The sequence below is a fragment of the Theobroma cacao genome, chromosome 2, assembly GCF_053813885.1.
Source record: "Theobroma cacao isolate CCN51 chromosome 2, ASM5381388v1, whole genome shotgun sequence".
Lineage (NCBI taxonomy): Eukaryota > Viridiplantae > Streptophyta > Magnoliopsida > Malvales > Malvaceae > Theobroma > Theobroma cacao.
Window position 1 is genome coordinate 8,231,990 of NC_142640.1, and position 27,328 is coordinate 8,259,317.

At 33.8% G+C, this 27,328-nt stretch overlaps 3 protein-coding genes and 1 long non-coding RNA gene across 5 annotated transcripts; 2 read left to right on the top strand and 2 right to left on the bottom strand.

Moving 5' to 3' along the window:
• Positions 1 to 1,277: 1,277 nt before the first annotated feature.
• Positions 1,278 to 9,346, top strand: LOC18608429 (Prolyl oligopeptidase family protein). Its single transcript, XM_018115755.2, has 11 exons — positions 1,278 to 1,679; positions 1,851 to 2,134; positions 2,234 to 2,428; positions 3,294 to 3,640; positions 4,568 to 4,859; positions 5,875 to 6,033; positions 6,656 to 7,021; positions 7,561 to 7,626; positions 7,783 to 7,831; positions 8,756 to 8,879; positions 8,971 to 9,346. The coding sequence occupies exons 1-11, from the start codon at positions 1,499 to 1,501 to the stop codon at positions 9,059 to 9,061; spliced, it is 2,154 nt and encodes a 717-aa protein (XP_017971244.1). The 5' UTR covers positions 1,278 to 1,498; the 3' UTR covers positions 9,062 to 9,346.
• Positions 9,347 to 11,011: 1,665 nt separating this feature from the next.
• Positions 11,012 to 12,755, top strand: LOC108660948 (NAC domain-containing protein 101-like). Its single transcript, XM_018115822.2, has 2 exons — positions 11,012 to 11,244; positions 12,179 to 12,755. Exon 2 carries the CDS (start codon positions 12,195 to 12,197, stop codon positions 12,687 to 12,689), a length of 495 nt encoding a protein of 164 aa, XP_017971311.1. The 5' UTR covers positions 11,012 to 11,244; positions 12,179 to 12,194; the 3' UTR covers positions 12,690 to 12,755.
• A 1,070-nt stretch (positions 12,756 to 13,825) lies between these two features.
• Positions 13,826 to 17,930, bottom strand: LOC148763980 (uncharacterized). Its single transcript, XR_016024530.1, has 2 exons — positions 17,660 to 17,930; positions 13,826 to 14,675 (listed from the first exon to the last, which is right to left on the bottom strand). It is a non-coding gene; the product is annotated as an uncharacterized LOC148763980 (long non-coding RNA).
• A 2,089-nt stretch (positions 17,931 to 20,019) lies between these two features.
• Positions 20,020 to 27,252, bottom strand: LOC18608431 (uncharacterized). Of its 2 annotated transcripts, XM_088804020.1 has the most exons (13): positions 27,234 to 27,252; positions 26,485 to 26,576; positions 25,621 to 25,894; positions 25,460 to 25,534; positions 24,921 to 24,979; positions 24,687 to 24,822; positions 23,627 to 23,723; positions 23,458 to 23,524; positions 22,523 to 22,621; positions 22,133 to 22,222; positions 21,377 to 21,531; positions 20,606 to 20,704; positions 20,020 to 20,332 (listed from the first exon to the last, which is right to left on the bottom strand). In XM_088804020.1, the coding sequence occupies exons 3-13, from the start codon at positions 25,868 to 25,870 to the stop codon at positions 20,206 to 20,208; spliced, it is 1,254 nt and encodes a 417-aa protein (XP_088660146.1). In that variant the 5' UTR covers positions 25,871 to 25,894; positions 26,485 to 26,576; positions 27,234 to 27,252; the 3' UTR covers positions 20,020 to 20,205. The 2 variants fall into 2 exon arrangements, with proteins under 2 accessions (XP_088660146.1, XP_017971277.1); XM_018115788.2 differs by lacking the exon at positions 27,234 to 27,252 and having other exon boundaries at positions 26,485 to 27,003.
• Positions 27,253 to 27,328: the final 76 nt, after the last annotated feature.

Here is a 27,328-nt window from a genome sequence, read left to right on the forward strand (position 1 = left end):
TGTATGAAAAACTAAGCAAGCCTAACTCAAATATTGTAGAATAATGCGGAAACATAAAGAACTTTTTGAAGAAAGAGAATTTGAGAAAAGTTAATTATATAATTCTCAAATAAAAAGAAAGTATGTAAATCCTAAACAAATTGCTTGAATTGCTTAAATAATTGACTACTTAAGCAAATTGATTTTATTGCTTTTCAATTAATGCTAAGGTGCTATTTATAATATAACCCACCTTAATCCTAAGAAAACTCTACTTCCAGTTATATTACAATTAAAGTAGATAACAAGAGATATAATTCAAATAATTGGTCTATTTTTTATTAGAACATAACTAGTCTAAAATCCTAGTTTAATTTAACTACTAAGTGGGTAGCTACATCCAAAAATTCTAATCCTATTAAACTACCTTTCATGCGAATAGTTTTCTAGAATTCAACTCCCTGTACAAGCAGGCAGTTGGTGCATGTCTGTTTGTGTGGGTTGGGTGCGTATGGCTTTTGTGCGTGTGTCCTATATCTCGATGAAACTTCTTGGTGCGACGTGTTTGTGGCCTGGTGGTGGGTGACCCAAAGGTTCGTGGCCCTCTAGTGTGCGATGTTTTCGCACGAGGCTCTTTGGAGTTCGACCCTAGTGTGCGAAGCCTTCAGATGTGTGGGCCTCCCTATTAAAGTCCATTGGCACGCGATTGTGATTTGTGTTGGCCCCTTATTATGGGGCTAAGGTGTGCACGACATATGCGAGCTTTATCCATATGTTTCTTTAGCATGCGGGTTGTCGATATGTGCAACCCAAGCGCACTCCTCATGTGTGCACGAGCTTGGCATGCCGGGCTAGCATGTCAAGCTTATGAATCCTCCCTAGGGTGTTAGTGTAGCTCGGTCATCCTGACATTGGGGATGTTTGAAAACCTTCGATTGTTGGTGGTTCAATGATGGTTGTTGATAAGCATTTTAGCCATGTTGTCCTTGGAATGGAATAATCATCATGGGGCTGTGCAGCACTTGTTTGCACTACTGGTATGATAGCCTCTGCGCGTTAGGTGTGTCACAAATCCATAATTGTGACACTTATAATGTATTTAAATTTTTTTTTGAATTTTTTTTTCTAAATTTGTCATGTCAGCATTGAGGTTATCACCTCTAACAACAAATTAGATGATGTAAGAAGAGTGACTAAATTGTTTTAATTTCTAAAATAAAAAAATTGATAAAATTTTGAGTATATAAACCAAATTAACAAAAATGCAAAATATAAGAACTATTTGGATAAGCATCTTGTTTATAAGAAAGAGGACATTTAGCAATGCACAGATATCAATGGTCTGGCAACGCATCGTATAAAATATTTAATAAAAAATAAAAAGTTCAAAATGTATCCCCGACGTTTATGCATAGCCGGAATTCTGTATCTTCCAGTGCTGCTTTTTTCTACTTCACATCGCATCGTCGCCGCCCATCCAAGACTTTAGCCCTCGCCCTCTCACCAATCAACGGCCACCATGATCTCTCAGTCTCAGCCTCCGTCTCCGCCGGTGGCCAAGAAGGTGAAGCACGAGATGGAGTTGTTCGGGGACGTTAGAGTTGACAATTACTACTGGCTTCGAGATGACTCCCGCAAGAATCCTGAAGTCATCTCTTATCTCCAAGAAGAAAACGCCTATACCGAGGCCAAGATGTCCGGTATATATACATATATAAATTACCTCAACTTTCTGTTTGTTTCTCGTCAATGTTAGAGCTACTTTGCTACTGTTTTGATCTGAAAGTTTATTGAGTTGCATTCGCTTGTTTGGTTGCTTAATTATTCTTCGATTGTGTAACATTTATTGAAAGTAAAATATCCGGCTGTAGGGACCAAAAAATTTGAAGATGAAATTTATGCTGAGATAAGAGGTCGAATAAAGGAGGATGATATATCTGCACCTTTACGAAAAGGGCCATACTATTATTATACAAGGACATTGGAAGGGAAAGAATATGTTCAATATTGTAGGCGTCTCGTTCCTAATCGTGATGCTCCACCTTCTGTTAATGACACAATGCCTACAGGGCCTGATGCTCCGGCGGAGCATGTAATCTTGGATGAGAATGTTAAGGCTCAAGAATATGATTTTTATAGAATTGGTGCTTACAAGGTCAGAGATGATCTGTTAAATTCGATTGAATGTGCTTGCTTCCCTTTTTCTAAAGGATCATTTGTTATATGAGGTCTCTTTCTGCACCTTGTTGTTCAGGTCAGTCCAAACCATAAGTTGGCTGCATACGCTGAAGACACTAAAGGAGATGAAATTTATACAGTCTATGTAATTGATGCAGAGACTCGAGCTGTGGTGGGGAAGCCATTAGTAGGTGTAACGTCATATCTTGAATGGGCAGGTAATGAAGCTTTAGTCTACATTACAATGGATGCGATCCTTCGGCCAGATAAGGTATGAGTTTTCTATTTCCATGCCTTAACTTATTCACTTCTTATTATACACATTAATCCCCTTTTTTTTGTTCCCTTGCTTCTTAATGTTCATAGCTCTAGCCTTCTATTAGTAACCCCCCTTCCCTCCCCCGTCCCCTTTTTTGCTCATGTTGTTTTGCTCCAGTAGTATCTGCATCAGTACCATTATCCATTGAAGGATGTCTGTATCATACTCTTTATAGGACGAAGATGGACATCTACATAATATGACCATACAACAGCTAGTGATTAGTTTAATTGTGTAATGCATGTCTGTTTAGAGTTTCTCTCTGAGGCTTCTCTATGTGTTCTGTGATGTTAATGTGCTTTTTCTAAATTCCTGCCTTCCCTTGGATCACTTCATCAGAAAACCTAAATATAGGCAGTCAGTTTAATCATTTAATTGTTCTAAGCTGATTACTTAAATATTTGAGTTTCAACTGGAGGTTCTTATAACCACATGATGGAGAGCAAAATTTCCTGTTTATGCCAATTTTGATATTCTTTTATCAAGCACCTAGAATGCTAAAGGATATAGCATGTATTGTTTTGGTTCATGTATACCTTTTTCTGGGCTTTTACATGTATAAATCTAATATTCATGAGGCCTCTAACCTGTAGTTCTAGTAATAAATTACATTTGCATGTAATATTATTTCTAGATATCAGGATCATGTGCCTTCTTCAAATCCAGGTAGACTTATATTTTTGTTATCTTTATCTTCTTGTTCTGCTTTGTTGGCAGGCAATGGGAAATCAGTTTAATCTAAATCTAGAGCCTTTCCTTATGTTATTTTCTGGAGCAGAACTCCAGTAATTTGCCTTTCTTTCATTGCTGATGACAGGTATGGTTGCATAAGTTGGGGTCAGAACAATCCAGTGACTCATGCCTTTACCATGAGAAGGATGATATGTTTTCCCTTGATCTTGGAGCTTCTGAGAGTGAGAAATTTTTATTTATTGCATCCGAAAGCAAAATTACTAGGTTTGTCTTTTATCTTGAGGTTTCAAAACCAGAAGATGGGCTTAGGGTTTTGACACCTCGTATAAACGGCATTGATACCTCAGTCAGTCATCGTGGAAATCATTTTTTTATCCAGCGGAGAAGTGATGAGTTTTTCAATTCAGAACTACTAGCTTGTCCAGTGGATAATACATCTGAAACAACAGTTCTTATTCCTCACAGGGCAAGGTTGTAATGAATTCTAAATAAATCCATCTACAATGACCCTGCATTAATTCATAGGTCATATATAGCATTTGATTCTATTGGAGTTGTACTTAAATCATTATTTAGAGTATCATAGTTATGACTGGGGGTGGGGAGACAAGGAAAGTGGGGGGAAGGGTGTTTGGATTGCGTGATCTTATGAACATATAATTGCTTCAACATAGAAACACCTTTTTTGCTGAATATCCTTTTATGCTGCAGCAACTAACCGGTTGATTTTGAAATGATATTATACAATTCCAAACACAGCAAACGCCTTGGTTCTTTGTTGAACAGAGCAGGATTTGCCGAGGAATCATTTGTTAATACTTGACTTAACTTGCAAGACATTTTTGCTTAATTATTTCTTTTTCAGTATTGAATTACTGTCTGTTCCATGATGGCTGCTTTTGCGAGAAATACAAATTAACCATCCAGTGATTTAAATGATGTGTGTGCAAGGAGCTAGTGCTGTAACCAGTGAAATCATCAGTCCTCACCTGTGGTTATTTGATCATAGCCAGTGAAAGGATGAGTTAAAACTTAGATGAAAATTTTCTGTTGGGTTGGACCTTAGATTGTATAGTTTATGCTTTTATTGTGTTTTCTAACTGTGGATAAATTAGCAAATGCTACTCTGGGCTTTTGGAAGTGGAAATGTTGATTTGTCACTCCCATGCGGACAGAGGCTTTGCTTCATTGGTGATTCATTTAGATTAGTGACTATTTTGCAAGCTTTGAATTTATTGGTATGATTTTTTTGGTTGTGTGGACGGGGTGGGGGTTTGTTCAGGTTTGAGGCTGGGAATCTGGAGTTTCCTGGTTGTGTCATAGCTTTGGTGCTTGCATGTTTGAAAGATATGCCTTACTGTGACTTATAACTTACCATTTCATTTTTTTCTTTTCCAGTGTAAAGATTCAGGATATTCAACTTTTCAGTGATCATCTTGTTGTCTATGAGCGTGAACAGGGTTTGCCCACAATTACTACTTACCGCCTTCCAGCTGTTGATGAGCCTCTCATAACCCTCCAAGGTGGTCAAGCAGTTCAATTTATTGACCCTGTATACTTAGTTGGTCAATCGGAATCACAATTTTCAACCAACATTTTACGATTTTTGTATAGCTCACTGAGGACGCCTCCATGTGTCTATGACTATGACATGAGTACTGGGGAGTCTGTTTTGAAGAAGATTGAAACTGTAAGCACTGCTGATTTTTAAGATTTGAGCCATGATAAGAAATGAGTTTATGAAGCATAGAGTAAATCAAAGATCTAAATACTAAAACTAGGGTTAAGCATGCAATATTTGAGTATGTGACTGATTAGGCTAGATCTTATTTACACGGAAATTACAGGTGTAGTTAGTATCAGAAAAGAAAATTACAAATATACTTGTCTTTACCTAGTTTCCTCCTTGAGTATATGTTGCTTTGCTATCTGTGGTTTGCTCTTCCTACCTTCATGTAACAATATTCTTTGTTTTCTAGATTTGATCTTTTCATGGACAACAATAGTCCTCATGTGGAATGTTGAGTAATGCTTTCTATATCGTATTGTGACATGTTTTTAGTCTGTTTATTCCGGTTAACTAGGAATTGGAGGTTTCTGATGCATGCTACAATGTTCACTCATAATTCTGGCCTCACGGTTAACACACTGCATTCAATTTAGTTGACCATGGTTTTCTCAACTGATTTATACTTAAACATGGACCTGCCAAGATCATAAATAGTGTTCATGATATTCTAATATTAGAAAATTTCACTTGATTATTATTTCCAAAATTTCCAAATAGTACTACTTATCAGATGTATTTAACATTTTTGGCCTTAAATATGATCAAAGGACCAACGGTTCTTGCTCATTAAATGTAAAATACATTTTTCTTATGTTTCTTCATGTGACTTTTTCTCTCTGACCTTTTGCTTGGGTTCTTCAATGTATTGATAGTTTTCTGCGTTTTATGGCAATATCCTTCACTGTTTTTCGGAGTTTTTGTGAAAAATATTTTAGTTTTTAGTGAGTTGATCTGTTCTTAAATTGGTATTGATCGTATTTTGTGAAAGAACTCATTGTCCATCTGGAAACTTTGGTCCCTTTTTTTCTCACTGGTCAGAAATAGAATTAGAAGGTTTGTGAAATTGTATTTCATTATTGTATTTGGTTCGGCATATGTCATACTGCATTAATATTGTACATTATCTCTTATTCAGGTTTTGGGAGGTTTTGATGCATCTAATTATGTCACTGAAAGGAAATGGGCTACTGCTTCAGATGGCACTCAGATTCCTATATCAATTGTGCACCAAAAGAATCTTGTCAAGCTTGATGGGTCTGATCCAATGTTGCTTTATGGCTATGGTTCATATGAGGTAAACAATACAGTTGATGGGGTAAATTCCTGCTAGAGGTGCTTAATTGCCAAATGGAGTTGTTCTGCTTCTATTTGATCACAGATCTTGGTTTGCTTAGACCATAATGAAAATATATAACTAAATAGATAAATAGGCAGTTTATTTTAATGTGATTTGTAAAACACAATTTCTATGCTCGTATAGTCTTCCTTGATTATACCCTGTAGGGTTTGGTCCCTGGTTTTTTGAGCCTTTTCTGGTTTTGTGAACGCTATGAAAGCCTCTAAAAGTTTTCATTCTTGTTTCAATTTTTGGGGTGTCCTTCCTCACTCCTCTTTCTTTCTTTAGTTTTTTAAAATTCTGTATCTAGAAAGTTGAATGATCTTTTAAGAAGCCACTTTAATGGTTTACATTCAACCAGTTTGGTCTTTCAACTCATCGTTGCAACTGATAAAAACAATGTGGAGCTGTCAAATTTTTTTATTGATAATATTTCATTAATATTGCAACAATGATTTTCACATGTGTGTTAACTGCTGCATCAATTTGATGCATCCTTTCAGTTGAACAAGCACAAGTGGGGGTCTATAATTATTATTTTTCGGACTTGTAATATAGGTTGTTCCTTGTTTGTTAACAGATATGCATAGATCCTGACTTTAAAGCATCGAGGCTGTCTCTATTAGATCGTGGTTTTATCTTTGCAATAGCTCATATTCGTGGAGGTGGTGAAATGGGGAGGCAGTGGTATGAGAACGGGAAGTTTTTAAAGAAAAAAAATACTTTCACTGATTTTATTGCTTGTGCTGAGTTTTTAATAGAAAAGAAGTACTGTTCAAAGGAAAAATTGTGCATTGAGGGAAGAAGTGCTGGTGGATTGCTTATAGGTGCTGTACTTAACATGAGGCCTGATTTGTTCAAGGCTGCTGTAGCTGGAGTGCCTTTTGTAGATGTCCTGACTACAATGCTTGACCCTAGTATCCCTCTTACAACTTCAGAGTGGGAGGTATTTTCTTCCTCCTTAAAGATTTTGATTTTTTTTTTTTTTTGCATGACTATTGAACAATGTGGTACATGGTGCTGGTGGTATATATGTATTGAACTGGGTTCTCTGCTTGGCAGACTTTAACTCTTTTAAGGAGATTGATTTGATGCTACAATCTAATATCATGATTGTGGAGACTAGCTGCTTATTGAATAATGTAATGATGTGTTAACACATTTAAGTAATCTCAGTGTTGATATTTGATTTTTGTGAACACTCTGCATTTGTGTGCATCATAACCGTCAGTACAAATCTGTACTATGTAGAAGCATGGACTCTATTTCTAATGATAGATGATAACCTAATTATCCTATTAATTTATCAGGCTAACAAATTTATCCTTAAATTAAATATATGGGGTTGTTTTCTTTGTTGTAAGATCTACCCTGAAAATGTTCAATTATTTTTATTGAATATCATATAAGCCTTATTTGTTTAAAACTAAATCCTTGATCCCAACTAGTAAAAAGCTAATCGTGTTCTCTCTCTCTCTACAACAGGAATGGGGTGACCCTCGCAAGGAAGAGTTTTACTTCTATATGAAGTCGTATTCCCCTGTTGATAATGTGAGACTCTAATCCTGCTGTTTTTCCTGGCATTCTTGACTAGTGTTCCATAGAATAGCAAAATGTTTGTTATTCAAACATGACTGTGGAGTGCAGAATATTTATTACTTGAAGTTATTTGTTATGTTTAGGCTCTAATATTTTTATATATTACAGGTACAGGCTCAAAATTATCCTAACATTCTTGTTACAGCTGGTTTACATGGTAAGTATAAAGGCTTAATACATGTTTTTTGTATTCTCTTTGTCAATGCATACTCATAGTTTGCCATCATAGGAACCTTGACAGGTTGAAAGCAAAAGAGTCGATTGCTTGTCTTTGCTAATTGAAAACTCTACAGATTAAATGGTTGGCATGGGAAATATCTTAAATAAGTAAGAAGCTTTAGAACTGTCCTGGCTATGATTGAAGGAATTTCTTGGGATTGAAGTTGTTAAGTGATAGCAATGTTTTATGGGTGGTTACAAGAGCCTCTTTCTACATATTTATCTCTGAACAATTAGGCTAGCTGGATAGGAAGTTTGCTGTAGAAAATATGGGCACCTCTTGTAGTGAAACACACATGCAAGGGCACAACTACTTCTGCACCTCTTACAGATCTTCTCTGTTTTAAGACTTGTGCACAATTTTATGGACCCTGTATGTGATGCTTCCTTCAGTTCTTCCTTGCAGTTAACACTTGTTTGAAAACTGATTGCGTCTGAGATTTTGATTGCTTATTATGTTGAGACACTAACATTTGTTAGTTGTGATTTATGTCCAACTGTGGCAAAATGTGACTTAAAAGATTATAAAAATCCATTTGATGTTGCAGGATATTGCCTACTTGTCAAGTAACTTTCAAAATTTGGTGAAGTTTTTTGTTCTAGAAGTAAATTAGATGTTCAAACTGCAAGGTCGACACTAACAATTGAGAACCTGGCAAATAATCCCACATAATTACTTCTGTATTTATGCTTATTACTCAATAAAATGTTGTCTAGTATTATTTTTTGAAGCATCTTACTGGTGTATTTCATAGTAGTGTCGATAGATTCTGTTTCGTTGGATTACATTTGGAAAAGTTGGGAGTAGAAATCTACTATTCTCTGTATGGCCCAATTTAATCTTTTTAATATATTGTGACAGATCCGCGAGTTATGTACTCAGAACCTGCGAAGTTTGTGGCTAAACTAAGGGATATGAAAACCGATGGCAATGATCTGTTGTTCAAATGTGAACTTAGTGCTGGCCATTTTTCAAAATCCGGAAGGTACTACTAAAAGTTATTAGCTTTTGAATATTACATTTGTAAGTTATATGATTTTAATATATAGTACTGGTTCATGTTCTGTTGAATGCAGATTTGAGAGGCTTCAAGAAGATGCCATGACATATGCTTTTATACTGAAAGCCCTGGATATGATTCCAACCTCTGGGTCTGCTCAGAACTGATAAACTGATGCATGTCAGAGAGGCGATGGCAAATCGGTAAACTCATAATCCATGCTTTGGGAGAGGACTTAAGAGGGGAAGTTGAAACATTATGAGATGGTGTTGAAAGACATTTGTGCAAGCGTGCATTCGTGATAGTCTGATTGATGCTTTAGTTCTGAATTTGACTCACTCTTGATTTTATTGTCGAATTAATCAAAATTGTTTGCTCTCATACAGTTACTGGCCTGCTCAGCTTGTAAGTCTCATTTTCATCTTCATTGTTTTTATAAGCATTGTTGGCAACTGTTGATCTCAGGGAAAGCTTTGTGGCATTCTTGTTCAAGATTAGGCGTAGTTAGCATCCCTTAGTGGGTCTAAATCCAATCAAATTAAACTCTCATCTAACTCTTATAGCTACAAATAAATAATATATATTTTCATCATTTTTAAAAACTACTTTTCATGTTTTATAAAGTAATTTAATTTGAGCAAAGCAATATGAGGTAGAGATGCTTAAGTAGAAATCTCAAAGACTTACTTTAGAACTTCATGTAAGTGTATACCCTAGAGCTAATTCACTGGGCAAGGGATACTTATTGAAATATGCATAAAATCTTAAAAGATTTCACTTCATCAAATAAGTGTTGATGGATAATAAATTATCATAAAATTAATTTGGGTGAAATTCATATACATTTGATGCTTCGCGTATAACTTGTAAAATGTTACAATTATGATGAGATTCTAATACATCAAAATACACATCTTAAATGTTCTCAGTCGATGTGTTATTGAGACCAAGCATCAATAATGTTTCAAGGTTGGCACATGTTATGTTCCTCATTATGAATGGGTAATTGGTCTCATATGATTGATGTAGAGAATACTTAAAACAAATATGTAGGTGCTTGTTCAAGTAAGAAAAAGTTCACTAAACTTAATCTGTCATGAGAATTCCATTTGATATTTCACTCAAGTGTCAAAAGATTAAATTCTCATGTGTTAGTCATGTAAGTAATCTTTAAATTTGAAACATCATTATTATCAAAGTATTATATTTTGATTTCATCTCTACAAATTCTAACCAAGGATGCCTAAAAAGAATGTCACTGGATATAGTATGAATTATATAAAGATATATGAATTGTCGAAAGAGAATCATCACTCAAGTGAAGATTGTTAAAGGGGAAGCATCCTACATACTAGTTAAGCTTGTATTGACTTGATAAAGTTTTTGGCCAAAGTAGCATGGAAGGAAAAAAGTTTCCATAAGGTATCATCTAAAGTCGACATCAAGGCTTAATAGCAAATATGGATGGCATTAAAAGTAGACATTATACCATGTTCTTTGTCCAATTCGGGATACATGACAATAGGATCAAATTACACGTAAGGCTAGACACGAAAGGTTGACTCAAACCATATGACTCTTCTTTCATTTAGGTGGTCATGATGCTTTACTAGAAACTAATCTAGTTCTATAAGTATGATTAGCTAATTAGAGAATTGGTGGTGAAGTCAAATTTGATTTAATTTGTCTAATTCCTTATGAGGATTGAAATTTTAATTTATATTTATTGCCAACATAATGAGAAGTTTAAGAAATCACTCTAAGGTAATTACTAGAAATTAATTTGGGAATCAATCAAATAGGATTTGATTGATGAAGTTGAAAGAGAGATAAATTGCAAAGTTCAATTTATGAGTTTTTAAGGTTATTGCAAGTAGTTTAAATAAAAGAGTTTATTATCCAACATGTGGGCCGGTTTCTTTAAGAGATAATTAGACCTTGTTTAATTTAATTAAATTAAACAATTAATGGACTAATCAACCAAGAATACTTATAGCCCAAGGCAAATTCTAATTTGATTAAGAGTTAATCTAAGAGTTAGATTAAAAGTCTTCTACCTCTCTATTTAAATCATCATTAGTTGCTCCTTGAAAATAAGTTTTAAGAGAAAACTTTCAGAAATCCTTAAGAGATTTCTAGTTTCTCATGTGTTGAGATTAAGATCTTCAACACTTTGAAAAAACAAACAAGGGGTTGTAAGTAGAGAGTCTACTAGCACAGATTCGGTCCTGCTCAAGGTTTAACACAACCACTTGTGCTCAAAGTTTGACACAACACTTGTTGGTGGAGAAAGAAGGATCGGAAGATAAGCAAGAAGTCATTTAAGCAATTTTGACTTCAGGCTTTTAAGGTAAACCATCAATTCCTTGCCTCTATTATTTTCAATTAAATAGGTCTATGGTTTAAGATTCTAAAAAGTTTTAAATTCCACTACATCAAGTATATCCTAAAAACCCTAACACTTCACCCTTCTTAATCAAATTTTATATTTCATTAATGATTTCAATTTCAACCTAGAATTGATCCTGTTATTCAATTTTTTTTTTCCAAATAAGGCATTTAATATTTGAAATTTGAAAGAACAAAAAATATTTATTTTAAATTTATATGCCAGTGTATTAATGTTGTTATTCTATAGTATATGTATTTCTATGACCAATTAATTCCCGTTTTTGTTTTTAATTTCTTCTCATATAACATATAAATAATTAATATGAATAAAAAACATTAATTTTAAATTTATATGCCTGTGCGTTAATGTTGTTATTCTATAGAATATGTATTTCTATGACCGATTATTTCCAGTTTTTGTTTTTAATTTCTTCTCATATAATATATAAATAAATAATATGAATAAAAAATATTAACTTTAAATTTATATGCCTGTGTATTAATGTTGTTATTCTATAGTATATGTATTTCTCTGAAGGATTATTTCCAGTTTTTTTTAATTTCTTCTCATATAATATATAAATAAATAATATGAAAAAAAAAATCAAACCGTTAGATTATTGCTCGATGACTTCTTAATGAAGCCTTTTTTTCACTTTTGATTCAATCCCCCTCAAATTCTCGGACTTGTCCGTCTTGGATTGGGAGCCATCCTCTCCATATATAAAAGCGACGAGCAGTAACACGTAACGAAACCTCTCCAGCTCTAGTTTCCATAGCATAACCAATCAAGTCTTGATTTTCTCTGACAAAGAAAATTTACATTTCTCCAATCCAGTCTCTTTTCTAACCAACAAAATCTTTTTGCTTTCCCTTCCACACGATCGTTGCAGAGAAAGCAACCTGGTGATGGATCAGGACAATGCTACTACAGCTGCTGCTGCCCCTACGTTGGTGGTGGGGCTTAGGTTTCAGCCCAGTGATGCTTTGCTAATGGGCTATCTCTACTGCAAAGTCAGTGGCAAGATGCATATGGGAGACGTAATCAAGGAATGCGATCTGTACGGGCAGAAAGAGCCCTGGGAACTTTGGGAGTTATATGGTGGGGACAAGCTTCAACCTGGCGAAGATCTCTACTTCTACACTCAGTTGAAGAAGACCCTCGATGGTTCTAGAATCAATCGCTCCGTCGGTACTGGTACATGGATGGGTGAAGATTTCAACGAGCCTATAACATTCTCCCAAAAGCTATTAGGATATAAGAAAAGATATACATACGAGGATGGAGTGACGGAACAAGTAGGAAGGTGGATCATGCAAGAGTATAATTTGAATGCTTCACTGCATGACAACGATTATGATTATGTACTTTGTCGAATAAGGAAGAATGATAGAAGTAATTGAGAATTACTGATAGGTGCTTAGAGAAGGATTTGCAATCTTAGTACTTTTTTTATAGTAATGTAATTATTACAAGTTTAAGCACTAATTAGTATTTTACTTTAAATTTTATTACTAATAATATTACATAATTAGTAAAACTTCCAAAAGAAATCGCTTCTTTTTTTTTTTCAAAAAATTCTAGCAGCAATGTTCCAAATATCTAACTTCAATTACGGGCCCAAGTAATAATAAATTATTTAATTAACGCTTCTAGCTTCTGCTTAATAAAGAATGTCCAGCAATACCTAGTTAAATCATCAATGAACAATTTATAATACTTGCTGTTGTTTAATGATAATGTCTTCATTGGTCCATATATGTCAGTGTGGACAAGGTTTAATTTCTGATATGCCTTCAACACCGTTTCTTTAGGAAATGGCTTCCTGCATTGCTTGTCATACTGACACACATCACATAGTTTAACAAGCTTAATTATTGCAGGCAGACCTTCAACAAGCTCACTAGATTACATTTTATTCATTGAACCATAATTAACATGAACAAGCCTTTTGTGCCAAGTTTCCAACAAGTCAATACCACTATAACAAGCATTCAAACTTGTTTCCATTCATAGGATAGCATTTATTTTGCATTCTAATAGTCAACAAGTCAATACCATCAGGATAAAAAATGGTACACTTCTTATCTTTAGAAAGCAGTGCATGCTTTTAATCATCTTGTTGCTTTACACTTAAAAATTATGATCAGCCTCAGAAACATAGTACATGTCATTTATGAACCTAATACCAAAAGCTATATTTACACTTACAGTACCAATACCAAGTATACCCAGATAAACAGCATTTCTTATTTTCATTCGAGCTCTAAGACTCTTATCCAATTCACTGAATGAGCTCACATTACCTGTAAGATGATTTGAGCATCCACTGTCAATCAACCAGGTATTGCTAGCTGCTGATTCACCATTTATTTAAGCCCTGAACAGCACTTCCTTAGCTTCACCAGCTTCTTTAGCTACTGCAGCTTTCCTTTCATCTGATTTCTTTGCCTTACACACCTTTTCTACATGACTTAGCTATTTGCAGGCTCTTCTACACTTCACATTTGGCTTGTACCAGTAGTACATTGGAGTGTGGTTTTTCTTTTTGGAGTGAGTGCAGGGAAGGTACTTGTCATTGTTCTTCCCCTGTTTCCTATCTGCAGCCTTGTTGCCCTTGCCTTCGAGCTTTTTTGAGCTTCCACCCTTGACCTATAAGCTTTTGGTTTTGGCAACGATCGCATTTTTAACAGGTTCTTCACTTCTAAAAGCCCTCTTTTGCTCTTGAGCCAGTAAAGCACTAACCAATTCGTTGACAGAAATCTTGGTTAGATCTTTTAAGTCTTCTAGAGATGATATCTTTAACTTGAATCTCTCTAAAAGACTGACCAACATCTTGTTGACTACCCTTCTTTCACTCATCTCTTCCCCCGAGATCCTTAATTGATTTACTAGACTCAGCACCTTGTTTGTGTAAGTCTGAATGCTTTTATCTTCTTGCATTCTCATCAACTCAAATTGCTTGGAAAAGTTTAACACACGCATTTGCCTAGTTCGATCATTACCGTGATATTCTTCTTTCAAGCGATCCCAGCCTTGCTTGGGATCTTTCAGATTCATGATTTTAGCAAATGGCTTATTGCAAACAAATGAGGGCCTTGTAGCATTTTGCTACCTCCTCACTGTGTTGCTTAATTTAGATCAACGTAGGGTTGGCATGCCTCTGTACAAGTACTTCTCCGTTTTCAACAACATCCCAGAGATCCAATGCCTTCAGATATGACCTCATTTTAACAGCCCAGAAATGATAATTTTCCCTAAAGAAGATAAAAGGTGTTGCAACACTGAACCTAGATGTTGCCATTGAAGAAATCTTAAAATGAATTTTAAAACTAACACTCGATTCATAGGTCCCTTAAGAAAAGAGGCTCTGATACCATGTTGAGTTTCTGCAGAGAAAGTTTCCAAAACAATAAGAAATATGAAAAACAGTGTAGAGAGGATGAAGAAAAACCAAGAACAAGAAAGAATGATTTTGGCTCAAACAATTGAACTTTTTTCATTTCATGCTTATCTATCATACTGAAAATAAAACTGACTCAGGCTCCTCAGATGCAGCATCGAGATTTATACATTACCATCAAACAAGGAAGCTTAGCATAGAAATCCAAGTATTGGACGCTGTGCAGGCAACGGCTAAAAGAACAAAGAAGAAAAATGTGACTTAAAGAAATGAGTAAAGAAAAAACACTGGACGACAGCGTTTCAGTAACAAAGAAACTTAAAACCTTTCAAAACGACATAATAGTCCTGCGTATAATTAAATAAAAAGAGTGAAGTCGAAAACAACCATTTTGCATCTAACAGCTATCTTCTTCCTTTAATCCTTTAGTTGTTTCTTGTCTTCTTTACCAAATCTGCTTTCTTAGCCAAATGAAAACGATCAATCTCTGACAGATGGTGCTGCTAATGCTAGTTTAGTGAGGAAGGGGGTTGATAAAAGCATTAAAACTTCTAATCAAGACAAGAAAAGAATAAGTAAAAAGAAAGAAAAAGGATAGTATGAGGGACAAGAAGAGCAAAGAAAACAGTAGGTTTTGACTAGTTATTGTTGTTCCAAGCTTGTGTGATTGTGATACATCCTCGCCCAAAATGTTTGTTCACCTTAATAATGAAGATGGTACCATCTCAACCTTTTTTTTCATATATTTCTAGCACATTAATATTTAGCATCATATATTTCTAGCACATTAATATTTAGCAAGGTTAATAGTTAGCACTTCTTAACACTCAACCTTTTTTTCTTTATCAAAATTTTCTATTTAAATCTACACAACAGTAAGGGTTTTTGTTTTATTTTATTTAATTATAGGCACTCGAATACATAGATTTTAGATAATAGCTATACTTAATTGCTATTGGTCGCTTGATTCAAAAGTTGTTGGAGAATTTATATGAAAGCGAATGCATTTATAGAAACATGTTTGAATCGTTGAACATTTTCAATAATAATAAGTGTGACACACAGTTTCACATTGTAAAAAAAAAAATTTTAAATAAAAAAACAAATAAGTTTATCATAAGTGCAAATTGGATCATGGTTAGATTTTTCAAATCTGAGTTGATTTTGAAAATTAATTAAATTAATATATTTAGATGATGTGTTGCAAAATTTGAGATGTTGTTGGGCTTTTCTTTCTTTCTATCTTAACTTTCTATGTTCTCATTTGATAGTCGTGGATCTTTGGAAATGATCTAATTTGTAAGGATAAGCACCTTGACCAAATGCAACTCTCATATATTATTAAAGTACGCCTCACCACTAGTGCAAAGGGAAATGACTTTCAATATTTGCTTCATAATGATTTTCTTTTAACCCCTCTACCATCTCTACTCCACATTGAGCTCCCTGAAACTTAATATCGATGACTCGACTATTGGGAAATCGAGTCCTAATGTTATAGGGGGTGGGTGCTACACAATCATACAAGTATCATCAAACGTTTTTTTTTAGGTCTATTGAAATTAAATATTCTAACCCTATTAAATTTATTAAAGTATTTTTTTTTTTATATTCACTTCTTAGACTACCTCTCACTCTCTCATTATTGAAAACGGTTCCAATAATGCAATTAAGCTACACTATAAAAAAATAGACTTTTTTCGACTAAATTTTTTGTAGGAAATAGTCAAGTTGCTACTGGAAATGCTTTTTTTCGATGAATTTTCAACGAAATTTTTCATTAAAAATTTCGTCTCTGAAAATATTGTCGAAAATACTTTTCATCGAAAATCCATCAAAGAATTCCGACCAAATTTTCATTGAAAATATACACAAATCCATCAAAAAATATCTAAATTTCGATATATTATTTTTCACAAAACCCGTCGAAAAACACAAAAATTCCAACGGAAGTTTCCGTTTAAACGTCCAATGGAATTTTTCATTGAAAATTACCAATGAATTTTCAATGAAATTTTCTGTTGAAATTTAACAACGAAGTTTCCAACGAAATTTTTCATTAAAAATTTGCAACGGGTTTTCCTTTGAAATTTTGTAGTGGGAAAATTTTTCACTAATAACAACCCAAAATTGCAATAATCTAGAATTGTAGAGAAGCGGAAGGGAACTTGTCTGTCTCCTCTTATTTAACCAAATTTTTTTAAATTAATAGAGCAGGACAATCACAACATCTACAGCTTTATAGAAAAATAGCAACTCTTTCCCAACGGAAAAGGAGATAGAGACAAATTCTGACTCCTAATGGTCCAACCACACTCTTAAGCAGCTCAATTACAAAATTTAATACAATTATCTTTCAACTAGCTAATAAGCTGCAATCAAAAGATAAATTAAAAACAGGCAGAAAATTGAGTATTAGAAATATGTTCTCAAATTTTGTAGATCAACTTATTGGTGTAATAACAGCTTATTCAACACTAGTTTACAAGCACGAGCAAATATTCTACCAGATTGACCATTTTTTTCTGAGAATTAGAAAAAAAATTTTAATAGGGAGGAAAAACAAAAAGATCTCTATAAAGGGACATGACAGAGATCCAACAAGGAGTGAAACAAAACATGACAGAAAATAGAGGAGTCTGCTCTCGCTTCTAGTTAATTACAGCACCCAGAGCAGAGTAGAGCAGAGCAATCACAATCACAATCACAATCACAATCCACAATCACACACAAACACAACCACACCTACTTTAGTAACCATCAATCAAATGAAAAACAACAAAAGGAACAGAATCAGCAAGCAATTACACAAGGTGCAAGCCAAAATGAACTGCAAAAAGAAAAAGCAGAACAGAACAGTAACTCTCAAGCATCAGGGATTAATAATAAAAACTCACAATCTCTATTAACTCCATAAAATGGTGCAAAATATTAAAACTAAATCAGGAAAGGGGGAAATTAATTCAAAACCTTAAAACCTCCAAAATGGAGAACCCCAATTATGGAATCGACCAAAAAACTTTCGATTTTTTGAACAAGATGAGATTCATTTGTCTAGAAACATAAGAACCACGAAAAGAATAGAAGAAGCTAGAAGAAGACGGTAAACAAAGAGAAAGGTGTGTCACTTGGTTCTTTTCTTTAATGAATCGATCGAGTTTTGGAAAAAGAAAAAAACCCTAAAAAAATAGGCAAAAAAAGATGAAGTGAGATCAGTGGGAGGAGAGAAAAGGGAAGAGAAAAGATATGTTGTAGTCACTAATTAAAAAAAACCCTATTCTGTTTTTTTCAATGCATTTTTTTTTTTGTTGGGTGAGGATTTTTCACTATTTTAAAAAAATAAATATTTAATGTACATTGAAGTAAATTTATAATTAAAATTTTGATGGCTTTAAATTTAGTTAAGATGTATGAAAATTGATTAATAAAAAAACTGATTAAACAAATATTGATTTTAAATTTATTTAAAAGAACATGTGTTAATTAGTCTAAGATGAAAGTACATTACTTAATTATATATTTGCACATGTGTTAGTCTAAGATGGAAGTCATAAATAACCATGGCCCAGAGTTGCATATAAAAAATTAATATATATATATATATTTGCACCAAAGTTTATTCTTAATATCATATATTAATTAATATTAATATATAATTTATATCATTTAAAATATATAATTACATGTAATTTCACATTAATTAATACAAATTTAGATATATATATATATATATATATTATCAATTTTAAATATTTATAAAAACTCAAATACATACTATACACAAAAACTAAAATATAATATTTTTATTTTATCCAAACTAAAATATTTAATTTTTTGTTTGTGATTTGGATAAGTGCTTGTTTGCTCTACAAGGCTTTTCTATTAAGCAAAGCACAGCTAACTATGTTTGATAGTGTATTTATAACTATAATAATTATAATATATTAATACATAAGATATTTACTATCATATATTAATATTAACATTAAATTATATCGGGTAAAATATATATAACCTATAATTTCATATTAATATAGGTTTATAAATATATATATATAGTTAATATTAAATTGTTATGATTATGATTTGTATATGTGCATATAACAAACTAAATAATATATTTTAAGTATATTATTAATTAATTAGTTTACTATCATTCTTCTTAATAATTTATATTAACTAATATTAGTACATCAAGTATTATTATTTTTGTCTAACTTATATATATAGTAGTTTTCTTAATTTATATTATCTATAGTATTAGTACCTAAAGTATTATTAGTTTTTGTTTAATTATATGTTAGATTTTATAATCTCTTTTTATAAAATGAAAATGCTTCTTATGTTATTTTTATAAACATTTTATAAATAACATTACTAAATTTGGAACTGTTATATAATATTTATGATTTTATTATAATTTTTCAAAATATATAAGAAATAATAACCAAGGAAAATATATTTAAATATTTAAACCACCAAACTCACTATGTATATATTTAATTTTCTTAATATAAAGGATTAATAAAATTTAAAATAATTTTTAATATATTTTGAATAAAAAATTAAAAAAATAGTAATATTGATTGAATTTTTCTACGAAATATTCTGTTGAAAAATTCAACTCCTAAAACTTTCCAATCCGTCATAAGTTCCGTTAGAAAATTTGGTGGATTAATTTTTTTTCTGTAAAAACTATTTCCGACGGATTTTCAACCGAAATAATTCCGTCGGAAATTTTTGTCCAAAATTCTGTTGAAAAATTTGGTGGGATTAATTTTTTTTTTGCGCTAAAACTGTTTTCGATGGATTTTCAACGGAATCATTTTCGTTGAAAAATTCCATCCAAAATCTATCGGTACAAATAAAATAAATTTCCGTTAGATATTCGTCAAAAATTCATCTCCAAAGGTCAATTTTTTTTGTAGTACTAGAAACTATACTCCAGTTTCTTAACAATTGAGACGTATCTCTAATCTTCATTGTCTTAGCAGTGGTATTTTTTGTCTCTCTTTCCAACACATTTTTAGAGAGACAAATTCAATTGCAGTTGGAATGACAGAAAGCAAGAATTTTCCTGACAGCAATTCCTTGGCTTCTCTGTAATATTTCTTTCCGAGGGGGCATTTTGCTATGCTTATCTCCTGCTTTTGGGTTGGTTGGTTGGGGTTGCGCTTTCAAAGTGTTTAGCTTTTCGTTACCCTTTGCTTTGGAGATTGCTTAGTGGGCTTTTTGTATCTAACTTCCATCAATAAAATCTATTTTGTCTTTCGAAGATTTAAAAAAAAAAAAAAACGTTTGAGTGAAAAAGTCTAATAAGCAAAGAAAAGTGACGAATACATATACATTCATAGTCAAATGAAAAGACAAACGTAAAGAATACGAAAACGCAAAGATCATCACTAAACCTATCGAAATACATTCAACAACTTAATTTGATAAGATCCATATGATGTTTTACATTTCTTTTTTTTATTTTGCAATATTTGGTACACATTTCATGTCTTTTTGAGGGTTTACTTGGTAGGAAACAAATTTTGAACTTGTAAATCATTCCATGAAGGATCCATTGAAGGAAGCTGATAATCATCAGGTTTTAGGGACAAAACAAAGTCTGGCAATGCTGGAGCTAACTGCATAATCCTGGAACACAAATTTTACAAAATAAGTCGCTCAGGGATGAATTGTAATTACAAATTTACAATATTTTTATCCAAGTCATGTCAAAGAATAGAAAGAGGGGTCGGTCAGAAATAACAGTCTTGAAAGAATCATCCAGCATTTCCCTTGATCATGTTCTTACTTACAGGAAGGTAAATCAAACATCAACTTCAATTTCTAACAACCTAAATTCTAGACAGTTGAAAAAGGAAAGGAAATTAAAAATTAAAAATAAAACCAAAGATAGCGACTTACATTTCGTGATTTTGTGAATCCCAATTGAATGTTTTGCTTGATACGTCTTTTGGAATCCTCTCAGAAAGATACTTGCTAGCTCCCCAGAGAGGAGGATTACTGGACCAAAAGCAAGTGGTTGTGTATTTAAGTGAAGATGGCTAAAGCAGAAGCATCTTAAAAACAACAGAACAAAATTACAAACAATAAAGCTCCTTCCACCATTTGTAGCAAGGTGTGACATCTATCGACTAGATGAAATCTGGGGTAAAACAAATCAATAAACACTAAATGCTCCACAATCTACTACTTAAACCAGGCCCTGAGACAATCTATGCTATTCTGCTTTTACTTTTTAATGTTTTGGTTATTGATTTTTGTCCCTTACTGTTGATGGGGTAGGGGGCAGCAGCTCTAACGTGCTACATTCTCTAGTTTTAATGTAACTCATCTTCATTAGAAGTTAAAAAACATATTGCACTTGTCCACATCTCCTCATATCTATTGATAGCAATCAACTGGTTCCTTAAAATGTGTCATTTGTAAAGCAATGCTAACAATGCTAGATTCTATACTTCCTTATTTCCATTTTCCCTCATCTAGTAAATGAACTATTTTGATTGTAAGGGACCCCAAGGAAAAGATTCAGGATAAGAACTTGTTTTTAAGCAATGAAATTAAATCAAGGAAACTTGATAATGAAATGATTGTTCCAGCATTTGTCTAGAAACAGCCGTACATATCCAGACATTCATTTAGTTATACACAAGAGAAAGGTCAGAAGTAAACTACCATGACGCAGGAGGTGTCATATGAAAGGAGTCGCAAGCCTTTTTGCTTTCTTTGAGATACTCTTCTGCTGCATGTAGAGCAGCTGCAGCGTTCTCAGCAGACTTTTCTGCATTCCCTTCTTCAAGGATTAATCCATGTAGATAGTATGCAACAGCCTGGAATAAAAGGATATGTCATATTCACTGTTAGATGCTGAAGTCTACCATCCAGAGGACAAAAGGTGAGGTTCAGCATTCTATATAAATCATTACAACAAGAGACTGAAACAGTTTTCTTCTAGGGCTAGATTCAAAAGCTTTAAAAAAGTGTTTTAAACAGAGAAATTAGGCATTTCACATGCAAATATGGAAGGGACTAGTAAATATTGAGAGAATTGATCTCCATAAATGTCTATCATATGGACTCTAAGGCTGGGTTTGAGTTAGAGAGAATAATCAAATTGCAGAAATCAGAACCCACTCAACCTCTTTGCAGACTGAAACTGATAACCGTTGATAAAGTAACATTCTTTATTACATTTACATCCTCCCTGGGGACCTATATACCTTGTACTTTTTTGTCAAGGTAACTGGTTAGATAAAACATTAGCCATAGACCTCGACCAAAAAGACCAAATGAGATGGTGATGAACTACTAGCTCCTGAAGAGACGTTTGCATGTTCAAATCCCAACCACATCAAACACTCTTATGTCTACTTTTGCTACAAAATAACTAGTGCGAGTAGCAGCCCAGTGGGTGGTTATGGAGATTTATACCTTAGCTTCAACATGCTTCCACCGAATGAAAAGCTTATGCTTTTCTCCCCATCCATTTGCTAGAGGAAGGTCCATTATGTGCTCCTGAGCCTGCATTAAATGTATGAACAAGACATCATTAAAGGTTAAAATTAACCACTTCAGAGTCCAATAAAGTTAAGCTTCCATCAGATTGATGAGTAACTACGGAAAGAGAATAAAATATATAATTTGACTAATACTTTCCACTTAATCTTGATGGAGGAGAAAAGAAGCAAAGATCACAAACACTAGCTGAAAAACTTATGTTCATCACTTGACCTTAGTTTAGTACAAGCACCCAACATAAAAAAAATATAATAAAGGAAAAAAGAAAACCTACTGCCTGCATGGAATGAACGATGAATTTACCTGATGCCAGTATTTAACCATCTCACACGCTAGCCTCCTTTTCACTGCCAGTGTGGCCTTGATACTATCAATTGCCATTCCTAGTTGAATCTCAACACCCTGTAAATTTGGAAAATAGAGGCAGCAGAAGGCAGGAAAAGAGAAAGAAAGAAATTAGAGCAAGAAGTGTATATTAGTTTTTCAGTGGAAACAATTAACATTAGCCAGAAAATAAGTTTTAATGTACACAATTCTGACTGAACTAAGCCTCCAAGAAGCATCAATTTAACAAGTTTAAGTTGTATATTGATCATCCTTCATCAGTCTAAATCTAAATATGTCTTGATCAGAATAACTCCAAAACGTTTTTAGGAAATCATTTCTTTTTCAGAACAAGGTTGTGCTCCCAGTTTGTTTCAAGTGTTTTTGGCTCGACATAAATGTTGGTCCTACACATTTCAGGGCAGATAAAACTATTCAGAATCAACTGCCCATATGATTAACCAAACATTGCCTGGTAGAATTTGCTATATACCTGAATGTCTGTCAACTCAATATATCCTAATTGCACATCTGAAAGCAATTCCCCTCTGCTCCCATTCTGTTCTTATTTCACTCTTAACCAATAACTCAAATAACATTCATCACTACTATTATCCCAAAAAACATTTAAACACTGCCAGGCAATGACTAACAATTAGAGAATCGACTTTAGTTCTACAACAATCCACTTTGTTGTTTTCCATTTTCTTTAAAATTACAAGCATGCAATTTGAGTTGTACCTGTATACTATATAGAATGCATCCTCTATTGTTGTTACTGCAAAGTTTGCCATCACTTAAATATAAGATAACCAATTTCTATATATAGATCTAAATAATGAATATCAGGGCCTTAATCAAAAGAAGCAAAAAAAGCAGAACATCAGCTGGGTAGTTATATATTATCAAATTACCTGGCCTAATGCTTGCAAACAAAGGGCTTTAAGCACTCCCTCTGTCAGGTCTAATGGCAAATCCTTCCTGCAATAAGCAGTAGTTTTAGGCACTGTTTAGTCCTCTTAGTGTATTATAATACATAAGGAAAAGGAAACCTGTATTAGAACTCAAATCTTTTGAGCAAACCTAAGTTCTGAGGGTAGTTGGGGGAGAACTTGCTGGACAGCAAAATCCAGATATCCGGCTGCCTTTAAGAAGATATCAATGGAAGCTCGCTTGCACTCTTAATAAAAATAATGGAAAGCGGTCAGACTAGCAGAGAAGGTCACAAGTTAAGAGCAAGGAAAGGAAATTGAAAGAAACATCTGACATATTGTCCCTGCATTGCCACCTAAAGATTATCAACTCAGAGAAAGAGATTGGCATTTACCATTGCCTGACTGCCTGAGGTACCAATAACCTAAGGATCAGTTGGCATTTCCCCTTCCTTAAAGTAAGGGGATCTTCAAGTGAATAAGGGATAGGGAAGGCCACCCCTGGTTGTGGCACTCAATTAATTATCCAAAAAAGAAAAAACATTGCAAAGATGGAAAAGAAACTAGAAATTTCCAAAAATATAAGTTAACATAAAGAGTGGAATTAATGTAAAATTAAGAGTCAGGATCTGCTACAAGAAAGCTTCCCCTGTGAACTTTGCGGAGTGGTCTCATGCATTCAAGGGGTAGATTCATTCATGGTATTATTAAAGGAGCCAGTCTCAGACTAAAAAAGCTTATTTGTGTCAGCATTGTAAGATTGGCCGAAGCAACCTTGCTTATTGATGCAAGTAAATTCAAAGGATGGGCATCCTTCATACAAGCATGCATCAATAGTTGCACTTCTAAATTTATGTATCGTTTACAAAACTAAGGGACTAAGGCAGTTATGATGCATAATGCAACCTTTGCTACACATAGTTCTCAGTAATCCTTCGCATGGCACCTTTTCATATCTGTATCATAAATAGAAGGGATTTATGCAATATGCATTTTTCATGTACAGTACACTCTCTGAAATGATGAAGTTCATGGAGTAATACAGATACAAGTCATAACTAGTTTGGTTGGCACTTGTATACTCAAGAACTGCATGGAACAAATTTTTTCCACATGCTTTCTCAGTCCTCTATTACCAAGACTACAAAAACCTTAAGAGAGAATAAGAACAGGCTACAGCAGATGGATAAGAAAGAATTAATTAGTCTCACCTTCTGATACTTTAGATTGATAACCATCAGCAGATGTGTTAGGAAGAAGCAATAAATTGGCCTGTGATAACGATAGAATTGCCATCAATTGCAAAACTGATAGTACCTCATACCAAGAATCTGACATGGTAGTCTCCTGCATGATAAAAAGCTTTTTGAAAATGAAACTGTAGCAATTGAAGGGACTCAGCTATTAAAAAAAAAAAAAAGGGGGATTCACATCCGATAATTCACCTCCACTTCATCTTCCTGATTTACCCAACAGAATTGCAAGTTATGTTTTAGCTGGTTACCTGTAAGTGGTCAAAAAGATAAAAGACTTATTCTGAAACAGAGGACATGACAAAAATGGAGGATCCCTTTCAAGCTACAAATCAAAAGCTCAAAAGGAGACGAGGAAAAGAGATTTTTTTTTTTTCAGATGTAGATAGTAATTCTTCAGGTACGGAGAACAGAATCCTCCAGTCAACTGAACTGAAATCAATAGTTTGAGCATTTGGCTTAGTAGAGTTCAATTTCATTTTGAACAAGAAAGTCATATATATATATATATCTTACTTGAAAATTTATTGTTTTTCCTCACTCCAGTTCTCAGAAACCAAAAATGAACTCACAAAAAGGTAGTAGGATTTTTATAAGACAAGAATCACTAATTAAATATCCACTTATTCCCTTCACATTGACTGCTGCATTCTCAATATGTTTAACAATATAACATAATTTAAGAAGTGCTTCTGTTCCGTGGCAGAATGGCATGTAGTTAAGCTACATACCATTTTCAACTAGCCCCAGTAGAACTGGCAAGTAATCTTCAAGACCCTGCTGCAGATCAGCCAACGTGGAACCTCCTGCATTATAAGATTTGTGTCTAATTAAACAAGAACATCATACAATTACCATGGAAAATTTCAAAGTTCTAAGGAAGTCAGCAAACCGTGTTGCGTGGCTGTTCTTCTTCGCTTAGTAGTCATAGGTGCTTCTTGACCTGCCATGACCACTATACGTGTTCTAAGTGCAGATAGGCGTTCAACCAAACTCTTGGATAATCCATCACCAAGTGGTTGAGCAAAATCAAGTGGCATAGGAATTCTCAGTCCAGGAACAAAAACTACAATCTCCCCAATATTTTTTGGCCTCCTTCTGGTTTCCCCTGCAACATCTGGAGTCGATAGCAGGCACCCCATTTCTTCGAATTTAGACCCTCAAGTCTTGAAACATTAAGCATATCATATAAGATCAGAATAGGAAGATCAAGTGGAATATTTTTAACTCTTTTCGTACTACATGAGGATGGAATGAATTATTATCTGACTGTGAAGTTTGACCAATCATAATCCATTTTATAAAATTAGCAAGAAACCAAGAACCGAAATTCTTATTCTTTTCCAGTACAGAAGGATACATAATAGTGAGAAATTGCAAGGAACGACATTGATGCACGTGAACAATGGCAAACTGGAAAGCACATACTAACAAACCAAGTTTCAAGAATGATTCAATAAACAAATTATCATATATCAAATGCAAAGATAGAAAATGAGTGCAAAGCATAAGAAAGCAAACAAGCAAGGATTAATTAAATGCCAAGTTGCTTATCAACCAACTAGTAGGCAACAAACAAGGAACCATTGAGTAGCTTCAAAGAAGCATCCAATACAAACAATGCATAGAAAATTAACCCAAAAACATTTCCTGGGTTTTTCAGACCTTCCCCCCTCTATACTCCATATCATTACTTCCTTGATAATTAGAAATGTTTTAGCACCATCAATAAGAACAGAACATAAATTTAACATACCTGACAAGGTATTCTCATGCAATAGTTAGGAAACGTCTAATCAAAATCTCCATGTATATATGTATGAACATATCTCTGCTCAAATACTTCACCTGTTATAAAGCAAACAGAAAGCCCAGAAAGACGGTGAAACAAGAAAATAAAACGGTTAAAAGGAACACATATTAGGCGGTTACACGAGTTGATATATAAATCTGTGTTTTGCTGGTTTCAGTTGCGTTTTGGTTCGAGTTGTAGTAGCTGGATTTCTGACATCGAAAGCAGGGTTGCTTTGCTTTCTGGCAAACTTTGGTGAAATGGGTAGTGATTGTTTCCACATTTTTCTTTTTCCCCCCTTGTTATTGTACACATTGGCGTTGCATAAAAGGTGCAAACATCCTATACGTCAGAAATTGGAAAGCGGCCATTTCGTAAGACATGAACTCTGGAAACGTAATAAAAAAGTTGAGCCTACTAAAAGCAAAACTTTTGTTGAACTAGTCACATGTGTCATCCATGAATTAGTTAAATGACCAAATATTTTTTTAGCTTTAAGCTGACTTTCTGAAGGGAAACAGCCGTGTACCTCAGTATAGATGACATTTTATAATGCCCCAAAAGGCGAACCTTTTAGTTTTACTTTGCCAATTGCAGCATACAGACTCAACAAAGTGCTCCTCCTTTTATCTCTCCTCTTGGTTTTTTTCGGAAAACAAACGTGGATGAAGACTGTAAATACCAATAATACAAGCACAAAATGTGCACCTTACCTTTGAAAGAATGATAGCTAGTTGCTGATTGGGGAAACCGGAGCAGCCCTTTACTTGTAAACACCGGTTGCCTAGTCATTAAAGAAAATCTCAAC

Coding starts and splice junctions, on each gene's coding strand:
- LOC18608429 (XM_018115755.2), top strand. CDS start 1,499: ATGATCTCTCAGTCTCAGCCTCCGTCTCCGCCGGTGGCCAAGAAGGTG. Junction 2,135..2,233: donor ATAGAATTGGTGCTTACAAG/GTCAGAGATGAT, acceptor CTTGTTGTTCAG/GTCAGTCCAAACCATAAGTT. Junction 8,880..8,970: donor CATTTTTCAAAATCCGGAAG/GTACTACTAAAA, acceptor TGTTGAATGCAG/ATTTGAGAGGCTTCAAGAAG.
- LOC108660948 (XM_018115822.2), top strand. CDS start 12,195: ATGGATCAGGACAATGCTACTACAGCTGCTGCTGCCCCTACGTTGGTG.
- LOC18608431 (XM_088804020.1), bottom strand. CDS start 25,870: ATGGGGTGCCTGCTATCGACTCCAGATGTTGCAGGGGAAACCAGAAGG. Junction 25,535..25,620: donor AAGAACAGCCACGCAACACG/GTTTGCTGACTT, acceptor CTTATAATGCAG/GAGGTTCCACGTTGGCTGAT. Junction 24,980..25,459: donor ACTGGGGCTAGTTGAAAATG/GTATGTAGCTTA, acceptor GACCACTTACAG/GTAACCAGCTAAAACATAAC.